Source organism: Oncorhynchus keta, unplaced genomic scaffold (assembly GCF_023373465.1).
Source record: "Oncorhynchus keta strain PuntledgeMale-10-30-2019 unplaced genomic scaffold, Oket_V2 Un_scaffold_1109_pilon_pilon, whole genome shotgun sequence".
Lineage (NCBI taxonomy): Eukaryota > Metazoa > Chordata > Actinopteri > Salmoniformes > Salmonidae > Oncorhynchus > Oncorhynchus keta.
In genome coordinates, this window is record NW_026290758.1 from 247,048 (window position 1) to 269,392 (window position 22,345).

Consider the following 22,345-nt stretch of genomic DNA (forward strand, 5'->3'; position numbering starts at 1 on the left):
ACTTTATGCAGGGCCTCATTTCATTGGAGTCATCCAGACCTACACTGGCATATACATGTGGAATAGACTGGATCAGCCTACGAATAGGGATTACTAGAATACCTTTATGAACGTGTGTGCCATTAACAAGCAGAGTCATCTTTTGCACCACTAGTTGTCTAATTCAATCCAGTGTAAAAATGTTTCATTGGCGCATTATGCCATATACACTCAAAAAAGGTTTTCACAGCAAAACAAAGTTACTAGTTGTCAATAAGCACACCATCCACAATATCACAGACTACTGTTTATTGGCCTCATCTAAAATATCAGACTTCAATAGAATTTAATTGATACAGTTCAGAACAAATTTTGCAATTTAAACACTGGGGCAATAAAGTTCCATGTATTTATTCAAACAGTTATATACACATACAGTAGTTAAATTCATACAAGTCAAGTCTCAAACTTGCTTAAAAAGAAACAAAATATTTTCTATCTGCCACCAGAGGTCAGCCAAGCCACAGAGGGGCCTGCTATTGCACTCTGGGTAATATAGGCACAGCGAAGATGAGAAACCAGACACTAGTGTTCTCATCAGCCCAGTCACAGGAACAACTCATTCGCCATTTTTTTAGTAATATATATATATATATTTATTTCTACCGTTCGTCGGTCCAAAAACAAGGGTTTTCTATAAAATATAGTCTGGAAGAAAACAGATGGCAGAGATCTACTCTCTTTAAGGATATTGCTTAAAGATCATGCAGACCAACCGCCAACTCTTTTCACATTTAAATAAATCTAAATTTTAGGAAGAGTTGTTTTGGATTGAACAAAGAATCATTATTTGTCATGCTCGTACACTACAGAACTAAATGAGACTTCGGCTAATTGAGCCTTAGCCTACTCGGATTGTAACAAAGACAACAAAGAGTGCTTGGACATATTATTCTAAATAGAATTGCATGCCATACAAATGCTTTCACAGCAGAAACAAACACTGTTACACAAGTAGCTGTCATTAAGCTCAGCATCCAGCATGTTACTGTGGCTCTCACTACTGTACATAGTGGCCTTGTCTTTTCTAGTTTTAGAAAAGGGAGTAGTGGAACGAGCGTCTGATTTCCCTTCTATCCAGTACAGTAGTAGTTTCAGTCAGTCTATATGGCTCTTATCTAATATTACACTGTACAGCCAGCATTGGAAGGCACATCATTTACAACGAACATGCATACAGTACATACATAGTTTTTGCAGACATGCACACATACAGTAGTGTTTTCAGACTGACAAACCAGACACAGGGGAATAGGGATTTTGTTTGAAGGTATGAACATCTTAGTGGGCTGTAGTGGTCATTTATCTAAAACAAGGGGAGAAGTGGTTTCATGCTTTAGGTGAGTGGTACATTGAGTGGTACATTTCATTGGCATCGGCGGTGGATGTTATGGAAGTATTCACACAAGGCACTTTGTGCCAGACACACAGGAAGGAGGATGTGCATCAAATATAAATATGTGACCAACCTAGTGCTGTGGGGAGAGGTGTCTGTCGGTCTGTGTATGAATGTTGAGAGGGAGCTTGAGAAGGAGGCTAAGAGGGAGGAGAGTCGGCAGATTGTTTGTGGAGAGGTGTGCGCATGTGTGTTTGTATCAGTAGTGGAAGGAGAGGAAGTGACGAGGGAGAAAAGCAATCAGCAGTTGCGGTCCTCGACTCCTCCCTCCATGGTCACGGTCAGCTGGTCGAGGTCAGTCGCAGCACACCAGCAGACGGATGGGGAGACCAGACAGGGGGTGGTTGGCGCGCTCGGCCACGGCCCGCCTGGCTGACTCCTCGCTGGGGAAGGTGATCAGGGCCTCGCCGCTACACTGGCCACTGAAGTTGTACAACAGGAGGACGGCGTCCGGCTGGAGCTGGAGGCAACAAACCACAGGAGATGGAGAGATGAAGAGTCGTGGAGAGAGAGAGACAGAGGGGATAGAAGCCACACCGCTCAGTCATTAGCACCATCCCAACACCAGGGGGCCACAACCCAGAAGAGTTGGAGAGTAGATCCTGCACTGATCAACCCAGTAAAGTTGGATGAGTCAGACGAGAAACCACAGGTCAATGCAATTCCTTCTAATGCATGCTTCCCTTTAGAAGAGCTACAGTCCAAAAGCAATCCCCTGATCAGTCTGTGGGATCAGGATAGCAATGTGTTAATCAACTCAGAAAGAACACCACTAGGTTAGCACACTCAGGTCAAGGGCTAGAAGAGAGAGATAGAGAGGAAAAGAGGAGAAACAGAAAGAGTCACTCTGGAGCACACTGTTGATTTGACATTAGGCAGGTGGACTGGCAGGCAGGCAGACGGGGGCCATGTGAGGTACAGGGTAGGCTGGTAACTTACCTTGGTCTCCCTACAGACAGAGCCACTCTTTGGGCTGGATCAGACTCCTGGTCTGTCCCTGACTCATCTGAACCATGCTGCTGTAGTCTTCAGGAGAGTACTACAGTGTAATGAGGTTCACAGTCAGACAGGGGGACTCAGTAGAGCATTATACATGCACACCACATAAATACAATCACACTTAAATGTAGATACACCAAGTCCAACAACCCACCTAAAAACTATTATTGGAACAAACATACAGACATGCATACATACAGTTGAAGTGGGAAGTTTACATACACCTTAGCCAAATACATTTAAACTCAGTTTCACAACTCCTGACATGTAATCCTAGTAAAAATTCCCCGTCTTAGGTCAGTTAGGATCACTTTATTTTAAGAATGTGAAATGTCAAAATAATAGGAGAGAATAATTTATTATTTCAGCTTTTATTTCTTTCATCACATTCCCAGTGGGTCAGAAGTTTATATACACTCAATTAGTATTTGGTAGCATTGCCTTTAAATTGTTTAACTTGGTTGAAACACTTCAGGTAGCCTTCCACAAGCTTCCCACAATAAGATAGGTGAATTTTGGCCCATTCCTCCTGACAGAGCTGGTGTAACCGAGTCTGGTTTGTAGGCCTCCTTGCTCACACACGCTTTTTCAGTTCTGCCCACAAATGTTCTTGAGGTCAGGGCTTTGTGATTGCCACTCCAGTACCTTGACTTTGTTGTCCTTAAGCCATTTTACCACAACTTTGGAAGTATGCTTGGGGTCACTGTCCATTTTGATGACACATTTGCGACCAAGCTTTACCTTCCTGACTGATATCTTGAGATGTTGCTTCAATATATCCACCTAATTTTCCTCCCTCATGATGCCATGTATTTTGTGAAGTGCACCAGTCCCTCCTGCAGCAAAGCACGCCCACAACATGATACTGCCACCCCTGTGCTTCACGGTTGGGATGGTGTTCTTCAGCTTGCAAGCCTCCCCCTTTTTCCTCCAAACATAACGATGGTCATTATGGCCAAACAGTTCTATTTTTGTTTCATCAGACCAGAGGATATTTCCCAAAAAAGTACAGTCTTTGTCCCCATGTGCAGTTGCAAACCGTAGTCTGGCTTTTTTAATGGCGGTTTTGGAGCAGTGGCTTCTTCCTTGCTGAGCGGCCTTTCAGGTTATGTCGATATAGGACTCATTTTATTGTGGATATAGATACTTTTGTACCCGTTTCCTCCAGCATCTTCACAAGGTCCTTTGCTGTTCTGGGATTGATTTGCGTGGTCCCAGTGTTTATACTTGCGTACTATTGTTTGTACAGATGAACATGGTACCTTCAGGCATTTGGAAATTGCTCCCAAGGATGAATCAGACTTGTAGAGATCTACAATTTGTGTTGAGGTCTTGGCTGATTTATTTCGATTTTCCCATGATGTCAAGCAAAGAGGCACTGAGTTTGAAGGTAGGCCTTGAAATACATCCACAGGTACACCTCCAATTAGCCTATCAGAAGCTTCTAATGCCATGACATTTTCTGGAATTGTTCAAGCTGTTTAAAGGCACAGTCAACTTGGGTGTATGTGAACTTCTGACCCACTGGAATTGTGATGGTGAATTATAAGTTAAATAATCTGTCTGTAAACAATGGTTGGAAAAATTACTTGTGTCATGCAAAGTGGATGTCCTAACCGACTTGCCAAAACTACAGTTTGTTAACAAGAAACTTGTGGAGTGGTTGAAAACAAGATTTAATGACTCCAACCTAAGTGTATGTAAACTTCTGACTTCAACTGTACATGCATTCACTACGAGTGTAATGTAAGACACCAATCCACCACTCAGAACAGTTCCTCACCCAAACGGAGTGCTCAGTCAGACAGCACAACACGTTTCTAATTGATCCAGATAGCAGAAACCAGGGGACAACCGGTCAGGATGAGTTTAGTGGTTTAGCCAAGAGTCAGGACTGAACTCAGCAACACCCTCTCTTTAGCATATACACACACACAGTGTGTAGGACTGTAAAGCCCTACAGTAACTGGTCAGGTGTTCTCACATGCTGGGAGCTTAGAGTTACCCCGAGGAAAACACACACACACACACACACAACATTAAAAACCAGCAGAAACTTTTCTAAACAAACCTTCAAGAGGACAAAGAGACCCAAAACACCTCAGTCCCATCCCTGCATCCTCAGGCTAGAACACCTAATACACCTGCCCAACCAGTCACAGTACTGTGAGAGTTCAGTTCATACCTCCTCTGTAGACTCACTCCGCCTACTCAGCCAGTCAGCCAATGAGGGAGAAGCAAGAAAAGGGGAGAGCACAAGTGCACACGTCCCTTATTGAATATGCTGCAGTGCTGAATCATGGTTTGTGTTGCAGTAAAGCATTCTGGTTGCTAATATATGAGCACACTGACTGTTCAATTCTGAATGATGGGTTTGCCTACAGGCTTGTAGTTAAACATAAAGCTGGTTTTGTCATGAAGTTGGGGAATTATACAAATATGCTATTAATGAATAAGGGTTTAGACAGTTTGTCCAGGTATTTCACTGCACCCGTGATAACATCTGCAAATTGTGTACGCGACCAACAACATTTGATGTAACACAAGCCATACAATGTACCGACAGTAGAGTCCTACACGGGAAACCAATTCAGAGCCCCATCTGACGAAAGATTGTTCTCCTCAACCTGATCCACCTGCATAGAATTACCTACAGCTTACAAAACCTTTACATTCAATATTTTTTAGATAATCAAATAGTTGAATTGAAATTTAAACAATTCCAAGAATCAAATATAGGCTGCAATAATACATTTATAGGCTATAGCCTACTCAAACTTTAACCAGCACACCGGTTTAAACTTCATATGGCCTGCGTATGGTCCAAATGAACGAAAGCCTGAATTAACTGATATTAAACTGAATTGGCCCACCTTAAACAAATACCTGCTTGCAAGTTTTGCTGTCTGCATAGCCACTCCATCTACCGGGTTGTTGTCCTGGTCCACAATGACTCACGCAACACCTGTTTCCACTATGGTGTATTTCATAACCTTTTTATTTCTCCGGTTAGGCCTACGTTAGCCTTTTTCACGTGAGCTAGGCTAGCCAGGGAAAGTACACTTGGCAAGGTATTCACGTGGGGGGATAAAACACAAGGTTCAGCACCACACAATGGACAGTTCCCTGATCCACTGCGTGCATGGCTGGTAGCCTACATGTCTGCCTCACCGCTCACAGAATGGAATTCGCAACACAATAAGCTCCAGGGTTTGTAAAAAAATATATTATCTTGATTTAAAATGCTTCCGACCTGCAAAATAATTGTTCTGAACCGAGAGCCGACCCGTGGGTTGAAATAACTTTTTCATTGCACCAGCTAGCTGATTTTTTTTGCAAGTCAACTGCAGGGAGCTGACCAGATGCAGGACTCTAACCAACAGCTCCTAAACTCTGTAAAACTAGCAGAACATCCTGCTTTGCTAGTCTGTCACACAGGCACAAACATCAGACAGAAGATGTATTTTTACAGGTAACATACCACAAGGCAATGTTTATATGAGCCCCTTTCAAACAGCCCCTTATTTCCAACTCATTTGCAGGTATACTCCTTTTATACATGTCAGTGAATAACTGGCAGGGATGTTGTTAAACCATGGGGGCTGTTTGCATTTCAAATTAGGGAGGTGTTAAAACAATGGAAGTGTTCATGAATTTACCTGAATAAAAGCAGAGAACCAATCACACAGACCCAATACCTGTATTTTGGTTACAGCATCTGTGAACATGCAGGAATCATGACTAGGTCTTAGGTGGCTTTTAATGTGCCATGTTTTTTTACCCCCACAAAAAAGCTGCCATGATAAAATTGTGGGATCTTTGTATATGAAAGGGACAATACACAAAAGAGTGTCGAAGAAAATCAACCAAGACACATTAAACTGCAATGGAGTTTGAGACGGGGGCTGGGGAGACTGGAACTACGGAGACTGGGGTAGAGGGAGGGGGGACTATGGAGGGAGAAGGAGAGGTTAGTAGTGGGGGTCATATTGGAGGTTCTGACCTGGTATCCCTGGAAGAAGCTGAGGATGTCTTTGACCCCGGCGTTGTAGGGCAGACCCTGCATCCTAACTAGAGCGCCGTGCTGGGGCATCATGGGAGAGGCAACGTGGCCTTGGGCATGGGGCTGCTGGGCCGCTAACGCTACTGACCCTGGAGGAGACGCAAAGTAGCTCATCGTGGAGGGAGAGACTGGGGGACTAGAGCGAGAGAGAAACACATTTATTTTTCTTTCTTTGGAAGCAAGTGTACATTATTCAGAAGATGTTCCAGTGTCAAATCAATACCAAACATGGCACGTTGAACTGCATACATACATGAAACACACATGACAAAAGAGGATGTACAGTTCATATTGACAAAACCCGAGAGGGAAATGGTTGTGTGGTTTTTGTACACTAACCTGGGGTAGTACACAGTGTAGTTCACACTAACCTGGGGTAGTACACAGTGTAGTTCACACTAACCTGGGGTAGTACGCAGTGTAGTTCACACTAACCTGGGGTAGTACGCAGTGTAGTTCACACTAACCTGGGGTAGTACGCAGTGTAGTTCACACTAACCTGGGGTAGTACACAGTGTAGTTCACACTAACCTGGGGTAGTACGCAGTGTAGTTCATGTTCATGTTCATGTAGAGCTGTGCAGGGTGGTGCTGTGGTGGGTAGTAGGCCAGGGTGGGGTGGGGGCTGTGTGGGGGCTGGGGTGTTCTGGGGGTGGCCAGTAGGGGGGGCTGGTACAGAGCAGCCTCAGAGAGCATGGCAGGAGAAGGGAACGCAGCATAGGCTGGAGGAGCCAGACCTGGGGAGAGGACAGAGAGCGAAGTTCAGAATCTCAGATACAACCACACAGGAACATTGGATCCTTATCATAACAACCTCAATATTACTACACCATCATGCCTAAGCCTGCACATCAAACATCACGCTGAACCATCACACAGCTCCCAGCGGCATACAACATCAATCCAATGTATTTATAAAGCCCTTTTTACATAAGCAGTTGTCACCGGGTGCTTATACAGGAACCCAGCCTAAAACCCCAAAGAGCAAGCAATGCAGAAGCATGGTCCCTAGGAAAAACTCTAGTTTTACATATGATTGATAAGACTGTTAAAAGCCTCAACACATAAAAGCCTCAAGGTAGTATTGTACTCAGTTGCTCCAGTTCTGTCCTTGATGTTACCCTAACCCTACAACATAAACACAGTCAGGGATGGAGGGAAGTTGTGTATTTACACACAAACAGGCTGTATGGGTCTGTTGCCACATTGACACAAAACACAGTCAGATGACCTTGTGGGCTGAGGGTGGGTTTGCAGGTACACTCCCCAAACCAATCTGGCAACTCAAGTGACCTTGTTGGGCTGAAGGCACCGAGTGACCTTGTGGGGATGACCGTTCCCAGGTACACTCTGCCACCAACCCGAGTGAGTGACTGTCATAACTCCAGGTCAAGCCAGTGAGATTAATTGTCAAACATGAGGTTGAATAAATGGAAAAAAAGTCAACAGCAAACAGAAACAGTCATTTGAGCAACTGCTCTCAAAGTGTGTCCATCAGAATTCACAACAGCCAATAGCCACACCAAGAGTGTGCACTGCCTTCTAGTGATATGATAAGCAGGAATCTAATCTCTATAGCAACAGGGCACTAATAGAACAAAGTACACTGGGATAGATAGACACACGCACTTTAACCATGTGTATGCAAACAAACCCTTCAGAGTTTTAATGGGTGTGTTACAAATAATATGGAGGGCATAATTACTACAGCTAACCCTGCCTGTGTAATATCTTCCCTGAACAAAACATTTAAAAAAGGCATAACCCCGACTGAAACATGTCCGTTTTAATAATAAACAAGCATTTCTGAACCCTACTTGTCCTGTTGTCCTTGCTACATATTCTCCTGTTTACGTGATATGTTCTGAAACATCAATGGGACATGCAGTGATCCAGCTAGGTCTATTATGGACTTACAGGGTAGTTTGCAGGGTGGAGGGGACAGGCCGCTGCGGTTCAGTGTTCCTCCCATCAGGACGAAGCTCATCTCCTCAGTAGAACACTGGAACACCTCCACATAGCGGTCCTTCATCATCTTCTTGTGGCACTTCTGGGCCACCATGAACGCCCTGTCAGCTGACCTCATCTGAATGAAGGCGTCACCTGAGGGACGACCCTGGAGAGGAGAGGGAGGTTAGAGATGAGTGATGCTCTGATGGAAGGGTTAGGGTGGGAACTTTGGTCACATCTCAATAGTGGAGAGATGCTTCCGAATCCTCGGCTTGTACCCATCACTTCATCTACACTAAGTATTTACTATAAGACGGGGGAAAGTACCATGGTGTGTGTGTACCAACCAGTACCTGTTGGTTGAGCACCATATGAACTCCATGTGGTTTAATATCAATAGTGTGTTCTCCCATGAACTCCAGTATATCCTCTATAGCAGCGGTGTAGGGTAGACCTCGCAAACGGACACAGTCCCGCGTGCTGCCAGTCGCCAGGTAGGGGGGCGTGGCCAAGACCGGCATGGGGACCATGGAAGAGGAGGGCAGCGTGGAGATCAGAGGGGTGGACATGTAACGGTTCAGGACCTAAGAGGGCAGAGGTCAAAAGGTTGGCACCGACTTCATTATATTGCTGTGTTTCTCTGTGGTGTTGAGTCATGTTGACTGTAATTTACAGGAGGCTTTGATCTAATAGTCAAACAACTCTGGTGTCACGACACAAGCACCATCCTTCATCCAACTGACTCATGGGGACCGCATTCTATGCTGTGTCACGTATAGTTCTTCAACTTTAGTCATGTCTTACGCTATAAAGACAATAGCCATTGCACAACAAATTAAAATAAGAGACCTGGTTAAATATGGAGAAAGAGGTTCATCGCCAGTAGTTAAGGTCCATCGCCTGTTGGACCTTAACTGTCTTTAAAACGCTTTATGCATCTCTACCTCACAGTGACTGTCTACTATAATGTAACTGTTGCACCTTGTACCTGCAGTACAAGGGAATAGCTTGATGCATCTCTGATAGTAGGTTAAGTAGTAAAGAAACCCCATTGAGTCCCTAGATGCCATACCTGTTGGGCCTCTGCTGCAGTGCTTCTGAACAGCTCTACTACACTGAACCTGTGTGAACAGCTCTACCTCATAGTGACTGTCTACTACACCTATAAACAGTGACTGATGTGTTTTACCTGTTGGGCCTCTGCTGCAGTGCTTCTGAACAGCTCTACATTCTACTACACTGAACCTGTGTGAACAGCTCTACCTCATAGTGACTGTCTACTACACCTATAAACAGTGACTGATGTGTTTTACCTGTTGGGCCTCTGCTGCAGTGCTTCTGAACAGCTCTACATTCTACTACACTGAACCTGTGTGAACAGCTCTACCTCATAGTGACTGTATACTACACCTATAAACAGTGACTGATGTGTTTTACCTGTTGGACCTCTGCTGCAGTGCTTCTGAACAGCTCAATGTATCTCTTGCCCAGGATTTGCTTGTGTTTCTTCAGGGCGTTCAGAGCGTACTCTTCACAGGAGAACAGGACGAAGGCGTCGCCTGTGGGCCGCCCGTCAGGGTACTTTACGAAGAGTAGGCCATCGCTGGCGTCCGTCACGGGGCTGTCGGCCCCCAGGAAGGTCAACACGTCCTGGGGAGAGGCGGTGAAGGGAAGACCCCTCATCCTGATGATCACCTGGTTCTCCTTGGACAGGAACTGGGCCACCTCGTTGGATGTGCCTACAGTCACACAGAGGGAGAGGAAACAGAGTTCGCTATAAGTGAGAATTAAGACCTTTAGCTAATTACTTGGTCCCTTTAACATGCAAATTATTGTTGCTTATTGTCACTAATAAATAATAAAACGCATTTCATCACTTTAAAATACAAGACTAGATGTTAAAACAAGAGCAATGAGTCAGAGTCTAGGGCAAACAGTATCTGCTGAAAGTCCAAAGTCTTGACAGATATTATAGATCTCCAGTCGACTGGCTAGAGTCCACAGACAGACACTAGTCTCTCCCCCTGCTCTCTCTCCTGTATCAGCTCTGCTCTTTGTCTATTCACGCCCCCTTTGTATGGCCCTGAGCTGGGCCTTTCACTGGCCGCCGGGAGGATGAGGTGAGACACTGTCAGCCAGGGGTAAAGTTACCTTCCTCCAACTAGCCTCTGAGGGGTGAGGGTGAGGCTCACAAAGCACCTTTCATTCCCCCAGGATAAGCCAGGCAACTGGAGCGGTACAGGGCGGAGGAACAGGGAGAGTCCCTCTAGTAAATGGAAGGGGAAAAAAGTGTGAAATCTGACCTCCAGCGATCTTGAGAAATTCCTCTCCTGTGGCTTTGTATACCTGTGAGGATGAGAGGAGACTTTTAGCAACTCCAAATGGCCTTTCATCTGACCAGTGCAACATGCATTGTGCTACAGTTGGAAAGCATGACACTTTTTTCCTCTGTAACATTATTGGCTGCATAGCTGATGCTGTAACAGTATTGGATCCATTAGTAAAGCAACAGCATTAGTATGGCTGTGTTAGATGTATGGGGCTGCTGTGTTATACAGATGCTGACCTCAATGTATCTGCTGCCCATGTGGTGTTTGTGTCTCTCCAGGGCCAGGTCTCTGTGCTCCTGGTTGATGAACCGAACCAGTGCTTCACCATTCCTCCTGCCCTGGGCGTTCAGACAGAGGGCCACACCACCCCTGAAATACACAGGGAGAGGTTGGAGGAAAGGTCAGAACAATTTGACCCTCTATGGAGATGAAGCTGCACGTACAACTTCCTGTGGTTATTAGTCGCCAATTCTCAGTGGAACCATGGCTTAAATCACATGACGCACACAGTCATCTTTTGGTAACATACTTGGCGATGTTGAGGCCCTTGAAGAAGCGGGCGATGTCCTGGTCAGAGGATTGCCATGGCAACCCCCTGGCTCTGATCACTGTCTCACTGTCCACTGGCTCGGTCTTCCTGCTGCAGGGGACAAACCAGGGGGGCACAGTCAACATGGGGAACAGTGTTTAACAGTTACACACTAAACTCAATGCTGTATGAGACAGAGAAAGTCATGTTCAGAAACTCTTCAAGACAATGTAAATGGACTTGAATAGTACTTCTATATTGTTAAAAACCAAAGTGTTTCAGTAAGTTGTCTTCGTCAGAGAGAGACATGGTAAAAATTGGGACTTATGCAGTTTAACAGTCTACTTCACACTACTCTAGCACGGCAACACACATGCCAGGGGTTGTCAGGGCAATGGGTATTGGACACCGTAGTGGGATTTGTGTGGTGCTATTGGATAGCCAGTTAAATACTTAATGGCAAAGTTGGAGTGGTTTAATGACACGCTTGTGGTTTCCCTTGTTGCTGTAATCAATGCTACGAGCCTGGCTCTGAACATGGGAGGGACGGTTGGTTAGGCTTCAACTACAGTAAACAGGTTTAGTATAGACGTGGCCACACAACCTGGTTGAGTGAGGTTACATTAAGTCGATGCACTGAGAATATACATACCATGCTCCCGATTCAAGCTTGTACTTCACAGCTTCAAAGCATGAGAATTTGTGGTCTGCAAGAGATTAAAACACTAATTTACAAGATCAAACTTCTATCCACATTTACAATCAAAAGGACCATATTGATAAAAAATAACTTCACATTAGGCTTGACATTGGATCCGCCAACAGAAGCCAATCAACTTCACTTATATTCAGACTGAACAATACAACAAATGTTGTTTTGTAAGTGTTGCTCCACGCTGCCAGGTTGTTTCATGCTCAACAGGTCTGGTCTGCCAGCCTGCAACTTCAGCAGCATTCCTGTTAGCCACCTAGCATAGAGAGATTGACAGGGCTGTGGGGTGGCCAGGTGGGACTGGCACAGACAGAGAGTGGGGGGAAATGCGATAGCAAAAGAGGAGATGTATAGACTTACTGTATGGCTCAGCCAGGATGTGCAGGGAGAGCTGGACCATACACCTCACCTCCTTCAGCCCCATCACCTGCTCTGACAGGGGAAGTTCTGGGATGCACACATCTACACACATGTAAGGATGTTTTATCAGTCATTTATATAAGTACTAGGAACATCAAAAGTGTTGACTGAAATTACATTTCATCTGACTCACATTCTAGCATAGAGTGCAGTGTTAAGTCCTGGACCTGTCCAGCATTGGGACAACATTTGTGAAACTCTTTCCTTACATCCACAAAGGAGTAGAAACACTCCGGAAGGACCAGGTTCTGAAACAGACACACAACAGGTAGGTCAGTCATTAGTCCATTCAACATTCACTGAATAGTAGTGTACTCTGTAGACAGACCTCATGAAAAGTAGGGATAATAGGAGTGATGCAATGAAGGAGGGAGCCAGGAATAGGTGGCATAAAGAGGGGATGAGATAAAGCAGGGAAAACAGATGACATGACGCCATCTACGGATGATTGTGTGGATAGCTAGCATTTCTGTGCAGAATATGATGTTACTGCTCAACACAAGCACAGGAGAAATACTGCTAACTGTGACCCAGGAATTACAACTTACACACGTGGCTAAAAGGTCAAATGTAAAGAATATTTACAAAAAAATACCAAAGTTTCATCATCTTGACTGAATTATTGCATTGTGCCTTCCTCACCTGAACAAAGTCCAAGAGACATATCTATCTATCTATCTATATATATATATATATATATATCTATATATACACACATACATACTACCGTTCAAAAGTTTGGGGTCACTTAGAAATGCTCTTGTTTTTGAAAGCACTTTTTTGTCCATTAAAATAACAAATTGATCAGAAATGCTGTGTAGACATTGTTAACGTTGTAAATGACTATTGTAGCTGGAAATGCCTGTTTTTCAAACTAGACACTAATGTACTTGTCCTCTTGCTCAGTTGTGCACCAGGAACTCCCACCCTTTCTATTCTGGTTAGAGCCAATTTGTGCTATTCTGTGAAGGGAGTAGTACAAAGTGTTGTACGAGATCTTCAGTATATTCTTGTTCTGAGAAAGGAAGGCTATTCCATGCGAGAAATTGCCAAGAAACTGATGAGTTTCAGAAGAAAGTACTTTGTTTCTGGCCCTTTGAGCCTTTCATCGAACCCACAAATGCGGATGCTCCAGATACTCTACTAGTCTAAAGGCCCGTTTTATTGCTTCTTTAAAATCAGAAGTTTTCAGCTGTGCTAACATAATTGCAAAAGGGTTTTCTAATGATCAATTAGCCTTTTAAAATTATAAACTTGGATTAGCAAACACAACATGCCATTGGAACACAGGAATGATGGTTACTGATAATGGGCCTCTGTACACCTAAGAAGATATTCCATTTTTTTTTTTTAATCAGCCATTTCCAGCTACAAGTCAAATTACTTGTAAAACTGTATTTCTGATCAATTTTATGTTATTTTAACCAGACAAAAAAAGGTGCTTTTCTTTCAAAAACAATGAAATTTAAGTGACCCCAAACGTTTGAATGGTAGTGTGCATGCAGATATATAAATATCATTTATTTTTGTATTAGTGGAAATTCCCCTAACTAGGTCAGTAAATAAGGGCAATTATATTTTCTATCAAAATGGCTACATTTCCCCTAAATGGTAGGTTAGAAAATCAAGGGCCACTCAATACCTTCTTGGAGGCCTCAGGGTGAAGGGCCTGTCGTATGATGAGGGGCCCGTCGACACACAGTATGTAGGAGCTTCTGCCCAGAGCCTTCAACTCCGCTGAGACGGACTGCTGGAACTGTAGGGAGAGAATGAAGAAAGATACGAGAGTTATTGTGAGAACATTCAATGAATCACACACACAAAACCAACAAAGTAAAGTCATACTTTAGTTATCAGCCAAGTAGCTCCCTATGGTCTTTTAGAGATTCAGTGTAAACCACTTGTGACCAGCAGACAAACATGGGAGTGCCAATGTCACGTCTGAAAAACAACAGTAACACAGTACTGGTTAATTATGCTCTGCTGCAGCAAACTGCTAACTACAAAGGTTTTTATGCTTGTTTGTTTTAGAATAATAGTGCTCAGGGAGTTCTCTCCCATAAGAATTAGAACAGTGTTTCTAACCTTTAACACTTTAAATAGGCCAAGTCTTTAGACCTACTGGTACGAACAAGTTCCCTGAACAGGTAGGTTTGTGTTTTCTGGGGGAAGAACAGGTAGGGATGCGTCCTGAGATTGACAAATGTGAATACGTTTTTTAAGGTGTTTGCATAGCAAGGAAGCAGCCAACAGGGATTGTGGTTCTAATCAGCACCTGGAACAAGGAGGATTTCACTTAGCAGTTAGACCAACAGTCACAACCAGACATTAAAGGTGAAAACAACCAACCCCAGCCTGAGAAACCAGCCGCTGTGTCGCTTCCTATAAAACAATGTCCACCAATCCCTAGCCCCTATAAAACACTTACCAAGCCCCACAGCAGGGACTCTCAAATAGGTCTGTGTTTAGTAATAATCATCACATTTAAATGGGGCCCATTACCAGTGTTGTGTAAACTTTACTGGTGTCTTTTAAACAGTATGACATAACATCTCACCATCACCTCAACCAACAAACTGACCTTTCCAATTTGCCAGTTAGTTCTGCCAATTGTATTTCTAGCTAGGCTGGCTTCCTTTGAGGATTTAGTTTTCATATCCTGTCTATTAGGGGAGAGTGGGGTAAGTTGAGCCACCCTTGTTTCTAGGAAACCACACGTGTCATTAAACCACTCCATTTTATGGAGTCTGAAGGAAGAAACCACATGGAAAAAGTGGTAAGCAAGTTATATCCAAAAAATATATATATTTTCAAATTAATCTATTGTGTAAAGAGGTTTCATTATGCATGTGTCTAAACCACAGTAGGTCATTTTACAATTGTTCTATACATCAGTTGGGGTCTCTATAAGCTTCAATATGAGGTCCTAAACCTAGCACGGAAGCCTCTAACAAATTCGGTAGAGTGTGGTGTACCGCAAGGCAGCTGGCTTAGGCAATTATTCTTTTCACAAATGATATTCCAGTGACCTTTAATAAAGCATGTGTGTCTATGTACACTGACGAAGCAACAGTATATACACGTCAGCTGCGACAGTAAAATAAATAACTGACACCCTTAACAGAGAGCTCCAGTCTATGGGCTCAAGTGTTTGTTAGGTGTTAAGCCTGTGTTAAAAGACAATAAAGCTATTTTGATTGTGTTGAATTGTGTTTTGGAAAGAAAGATGGGCATGGCTTTTAAAAGGTAGCGGTAATAATTCATTCAGTACAAAAATGTTTCAGGTGGCTTAACATACCCTGTTCCATGGCTCAATTTAAGTTGTGCCAAGGAACCACTTTTTAGACAAGTTGTGTTCTCAAAACGAATGTTTTTATGAATTCTGATAAACATTCTGAAATATATGTAGATATCTTTGTTAGAAAGAAAACTAGAGTTCCCTCGACAGACTGATACTGAAAGTAAGAAATGGCTCAATTTAACCCACATCAAATAGGCAACACCTCTCTCGAATACTCTTTCCATTTCTAATAAACTATTCACCAATTTGTGGTTTGTTTAGCTACTACTTATCATGTCATCTGTCCAGAAGATCTAATGGTCGTTAGTGACTAATTGTCAGTCAGTGAGGCTAATTTCACATGGCCACAATACGACATCCAGCCTCCAGACAGTAAGAGTGTGTTGCTGCTGGTGCCTGTTAGAGCATTCTTCACACAGAGAGCCAGGAGATATATACACGATCTCTCAACAGCTGGCGACTCAACTGCCCGAGAGAGGAGCCATGGGTGCTGTTCAGTAGGGCACACCCTAGGAAAATGATTTGCAACGGAAAGCTTAAATCTGTGTCCCTATTGGTCAAGTTCAAGTGGTACCTCCCAGTTTCAAAATGTCTTCGCCCTACTAACCATGACCCCCCCGCCTGGCTTTCACTAATCTACACGAGGAGATTTATTTAACTAGGCAAGTCAGTTAACAATTTTTTTTATTTTACAATGGAGGCCTACCCCGGCCAAACCCGGACGACGCTGGGCCAATTATGCGCCGCCCTATGGGACTCCCAATCATGGCCGAATGTGATACAGCCTGGAATCGAACCAGGGACTGTAGTGACACCTCTAACACTGACATGGAGTGACTTAGACCGCTTGCGCAACTCGAGAGAAATAATTATGTTAATGGGGGCCTCTTATTTCAACACACTTGCCGTTAGCCACAAGCACCATCACACTGCACAAAACAACACTAGGCCCCATATACCATCATATGCAGTGTATTGAGACTACAAAAAATATAATTTTGTTGAACCCTTCCTTGCATCTATTGTCTACAGCTATCTTGAACCTATCACACCCTAAAAGGGATGAGATGTTTGAGTCCTCGTGGTGACCGGGACCAGGATGCTGGGTTGTTGGACAGGTCTGTCTTGCCACGTGGAGCTGTGGGATACCCATGCCACTTCAGGGCCTGGTACGCTACATTTCACCATAGTGTGATAACATCTGGGTTAGGGAAGGACTGATACACACAGGAAGCTCATTAGCTGAGGTGGGCCGGTCAGACAACTGACTGGCTTTCTCTGAAAAGACTGGCTGCCAAGGATCCAGAGGTCAATGAGTCATCATCTGGGAGCCATGACAGATGACACACACTGTATGTCATAGAGGTATCAACAGATACGGTAATGTATCTGGTAACATCTATGGTATAGAACCCAGTCATTTAAGTAGTCCCATAGATAATAGGACAAATATTAGTCAAGGAAAGTCTCGACTGACACAGTTGAGAATGTGACAAAGAGAGGAACAAAACAGCACAAACAGGTTGAGGCGCTGTGGAATTCAAAATTATTCCTCTGTTTCGGGGGGTAGAGCATCATTCTCAGAAGCCATCGGATATTAAACATTCTTCTGTCACCTCAGACACTGACATGCAAATATCTATCACATTTGTTTAGTTACCAAGAACCCTCTCCACACACACGTACAAGCAGGAACAGACCAGGATGTGAAGGTAGTTGTGTTCAACCTAATGCATGGTGGGTGAGGTGTGGTGTTTGTTAGCTCACCGCTGTTTTCATATCTATGCAGCCTCACCTTGCACAACCAGCAGCAGGATAAGGAATAGAAACAAATGGTTTCAAGGAACTAAGCGACACACCCTTTACTCTATCCTCTCTGCCAAACCAGCATACTATTAGAGCAAACATGTCCAACAGGACAGGCCTAACAAAGGAAACAGGTATTGATAAATATGCCAACACTAGCAGCAAGGCGGTCAGAATAGGAAATGTCAACATGCAACAAATGAGAACGTGCATAGACGGTCACTGTAATATACCTGACCTGGCCAGCCAACCATTCATTGATTACCATTGGTTTCATTTTCCCCCAATTGGAGGTTCTCTGCTGCACTGTGCCATGGGTGAGTATGAGGTAGGATTTTACCCTTGAACCTGGCCCCATCTGTGTTTGCCCTGTGGTATAAGCTATAGCTGGTGTGTTTGCATGGTGTTGAGGCTGGACCCAAGAAGAGAAGTAGAGCAAGGGTGGTGATGAGGCTCACGATAAGGGAGTAGAGAGTACCAGGCAGTACTCATGGCTAGGCCTGTTACAGTCACACCACTGTCCCAAATTTTAGTCATTTTATGACTGGACTGTGGAGATTAGATGATTGCAATGCTGGCTCTGTATAGGATCCTCTGGCTTGTTCTCTACAAGGTACAATGCTGTTGGAGAGCAGGAAACGAGAAGACAGAGGGAGTGTTTTATTGCTGCTGGCACTATCTTTCATTATCTGCTTCTGCTGTGCACCTGCCCCAGTGCCTTCACAACCTGGAACAGGGTGACGCTGCCCCACCTATGAGAGAGACTTAGCAGCACAGAGAGCTGAACACGCTTTGCTCCGGGGGTCCGTGGCACAGAGCAAGTCAGAGCCTGTGTACTATCACTGCACTGATCCGAGGCTCTTCACACTCAATACTGGCCCTAATAAGCGAGGGCCTAAGACTGACTGGGGTTCAATGAGTCGAAATCCCAAATGTCTTCCAGACAAACCCATTGATCTGAGAACAGTTAGAGAAACTACAACAGGATTCTGACTTTTTATTTTTATTAATCTTAGGGAGGAAAACTTGTTGATATGTTGAATGGAAGGCAGGCTACAAGCCCACAAGGAACAGTAGGTATTTTAAGTCCCCCCCCCCCCCCCAAAATGGAAAGGGTGCAGCCCAGTTCTAATCTCTATTGCCATTTTTCTCAGACTGAATAAATATTTCACCAAAGAAAACAAATCTGCGTCCTTGGCTTGGCTACTCTGGCCTTATGACATTGACAGGTCCACTGAGATATGGTCTCTGCTATGTTAGTTAGCTATTCCTACCTACAACCCCAAAGGCAGTCTCTCCTATGACTCACATTAGCTGCATGTAGCTTTATCTCCATTCCGCCACTGACTGCCTGGCTTAAATCAATAGACAAATAAATAAACTAAACCCGACCAATGGCAAGAGAAAGTGACCTAGCAGACAGAGGTAAGCCAGTAAGATGGATTGTTCTGGTTAATCTTTAAAGGGTCCACAGACTCAAAACGAATGAATTGGGACGGCTTGCTGGTATCGAAACTCAAAATACAGATGACTTCAGCAACCAGAAATCAGCAGTGAGAGCATCTTGCGGTACGGATCTACTCTAAATCTATAGTGTGTCAACAGCAAGAGCACTGTCAAACTCAGGGGCTATATTGCAAAACATTGTTGTTGAGGAAGGACTGGTCACTTCAACAAACCTGCTTGTTGCATGGGAGAGGACCACAGCATTGAGTCAGACAGCGTCTCTAATCGTAACCCTAAATCACAAGGAGAGTCTGGTAATATGGAGTTTTCAATTATTGAAATACTGCTGGGGGCGGGGATGGGATTTGGTGTAACTACCTACCTACAGAGTGCAATACAAATACTCTCAACACTGCAGGCAGACAGAGCGGTTGAGAAACACGTTTGGCAACATAAGCCCTTCTTTTGTCAAAACATACCAGGGGAGGTGGAACCTGAAAACACTTTTACATCCTGGTCATCATAAACAGGAACAGACTGCCTTATCGCACAACTACCTGGCCTGAGAAAACAGGTGCTGGGCTATGGCAAGGGGTCTCTGTCACTCCCACACTTTCTCTCTCTCTCCGTCCTCTCTACCCAGCAGGGGTATTTCTTTGCATTCCCAGGTAAACATTCAGTCTTCCAGATGTCAGCCGCTCGCATCAGTCTGGGACAAGACTAGACCTGCTTGCCTCCTCGTCCCTACCTCAACCCCACGGCAGTCACTGCTTAGCCAAGCAAACCTACTCAAACCAGCAACTACACTGAGCCGGTCCCAAATGGCACCCTATTCTCATAGGGCTCTGGTCAAAAGTAGTGCACTATAGGGAATAGGATACCATTTTGGATGCACCTTTTCACAGCCTGTCAAAGAGTTTAATAGGCCAAACAGCAGCCAATCCAAGTGGAATCATTTGTAAAGGTCAGATACCTTTCAGGGGTTTCCATTTGTTGAGAAAAATCAAACACACCTTGACATTTACCTAAAGCTTCATCATCAAGCTTGTCCTGTTACCTCCCTCCAGGTGGTTGGTGACACAGACCATTTGAATGCTGTCAGTCTTATCATGCATGGTTGTTTTTGCCAGTTAAAGTTCAGCCATTATCATATTAGAGATTAAATGCTTTGTTCAGCATCTTTGAGTCCGTTTTAAAATATTATGTCTGAGAATTCAGGAAAGCAAAGGACAAGACTCCAGATTTGAGTCCTAAAATGTTTTAGGGCCTGAACAGGATTTATTTATTTATTTCACCTTTATTTAACCAGGTAGGCTAGTTGAGAACAAGTTCTCATTTGCAACTGCGACCTGGCCAAGATGAAGCATAGCAGTGTGAACAGACAACACAGAGTTACACATGGAGTAAACAATTAACAAGTCAATAACACAGTAGGGAAAAAAGGATCTTCACCAGTAGCCTAATCAGTCTCACCTGTTGCAGAACTTTGTCCAGAGGTTCAACCTTGTAGAGTTCCTCCACAGACAGCCCAGTCGCCTCTTTACTCTGGTCTGTCAACTCCAAAGAGTCAGGCTTCACAAGACGTCTCTGAAGTTTCCCAACCTGTGAACGGAATCGGTGTTTCACCACGGCATGTGCCACCCATTTTAGTAATGAACTACAGAGTACAGTTAGGTGAAAACGCAACTAATTTCCCAAGTCAACACTAAACATGACAGGCCAATTTTATGAACTCAGACCATCAAACAAGCAGTTAATTAACAAAGCACAGTTGCCAATGTCAAGGCGTTGACATAACCAAAGGTATGCTATCTTTCATCCTACATTTAAAGCATTTCACTGAAGTTAAATCTGACAGGTGTAGGCTACACACCCATGAGCCTATCGGTTGGATAAATTGAGGCCCATGCGCACTTTTAAAACTGTGACCCACAAATAATTACAGAACGCGTACCTTTGTTGATTAATGTCAGTTGTCAAGTTAAAACATGAATCCACTACTTAGACACAAAAACACTAGAGTCAAGAAGAAACCTTTACAACGGGTGAGAAAGTCCGTACCTTTTTCTCATGTAGATCCACAATTTGCCACACCAAGAGAATTATTTCCCTCTCATCCGAACCCAGTTTACCCCCATTTGCACCAGCTGTTGCCCCAAAGAACACCACCAGAGTATCACTGTGCGAAGCCATCAGGGACCACAAGGGTAAAAACTACAATTAAAAGCAAAGATGAAATAAAAATAACACGAGGATCCACCTTTTTCCAGTGATAAGAGAAGCAAACAAAAGGTCTGGAAATTCAATTGAAGTCAAGTAAACCAATAGGGGGAAAGAAAGATTACTTTCAAGAGGACACGAAAGATATTTCGACCAAAGACTCTACCTGATCAAGTACTTGAGCGTTTTCTATCCAGAGATACTGGTTTAACTGGTAAAGAAAATTGGGGAAAAAATCCCTGTTTTCTTTTACGCAAACTCCATGACAAGCCCAGAAAAAAAAATTCTGCCTCGCTATTTTTCTGAGTTACCTGTGTCTGATTCAGCGGCTAACTTTCAGTCAAGCTCCCAAGGGAGTTGGCCTATTGGCTGCTTGGCAAAGGTGAGGGCGGGACATAACGCACCAATACCTATGTAACCTAACCTGATTGGTTTAGCATGTTTGGCGGAAGTAGTAACAAATACGAATCCGGCTGTTCACACATCTTTGAAGTTGCACAGCGCCTAAAGCCTCGATCACACCGACAGTGAAATTGCGATTTGGCACACCAGAAGAAAGGCTACATTCAAATCAAATCAAACGTTATTTGTCACATGCTTGGCAAACAACAGCTGTAGACTAACAGTGAAATGCTTACTTACGCGCCCTTCCCAACAATGTATAGAAAAACAGAAAAATAATAACAGGAGGAATACATAAACAGTGAGTAATGCTATATACACGGGGTACCAGTTCCGAGTCGATGTGCAGGAGCACGAGGTAATTGAGATAGATATGTGCTTATAGGTAGGGATAAAGTGACTAGAAAAATATAATAAACAATAGCAGCAGCATGTGTGATGAGTCAAATGCAGTCTCTCAAAGGGGGTCAATGCAGATAGTCTGGGTAGTTATTTGGTTAACTATTTAGCCGTCTTGTGGAATTGGGGTAGAAGCTGTTCAGGGTCCTGTTGGTTCCAGACTTGGTGCATCAGTACCGCTTGTAGAAGGGTAGATGAGAGAACACTGTGTTTGCCTTTGCAGCATTGCTTTGCACAGGCAGTTGCAATGCATTCTATGTTCTGTGTGGTGCATAGGTTGGATATATCCAAGGTGTGCATCACATTGTATGTGTAGACTTAACAGAAATAGTAG

At 43.9% G+C, this 22,345-nt stretch overlaps 1 protein-coding gene across 6 annotated transcripts; it reads right to left on the reverse strand.

Moving 5' to 3' along the window:
• Positions 1-273: 273 nt before the first annotated feature.
• Positions 274-21,547, reverse strand: LOC118393995 (epithelial splicing regulatory protein 2-like). 6 transcript variants are annotated; one of them, XM_052513438.1, is made up of 17 exons: positions 21,377-21,547; positions 21,052-21,204; positions 20,464-20,592; positions 14,080-14,193; positions 12,571-12,685; positions 12,378-12,479; positions 11,958-12,012; positions 11,306-11,416; positions 11,013-11,145; positions 10,750-10,792; positions 9,893-10,185; positions 9,519-9,527; positions 8,800-9,030; positions 8,414-8,612; positions 7,029-7,233; positions 6,438-6,633; positions 274-1,895 (listed from the first exon to the last, which is right to left on the reverse strand). In XM_052513438.1, exons 2-17 carry the CDS (start codon positions 21,181-21,183, stop codon positions 1,731-1,733), a joined length of 2,232 nt encoding a protein of 743 aa, XP_052369398.1. In that variant the 5' UTR covers positions 21,184-21,204; positions 21,377-21,547; the 3' UTR covers positions 274-1,730. The 6 variants fall into 6 exon arrangements, with proteins under 6 accessions (XP_052369398.1, XP_052369400.1, XP_052369399.1 ...); XM_052513440.1 differs by lacking the exon at positions 9,519-9,527 and adding an exon at positions 9,636-9,644; XM_052513439.1 differs by lacking the exon at positions 9,519-9,527 and adding an exon at positions 9,760-9,768.
• Positions 21,548-22,345: the final 798 nt, after the last annotated feature.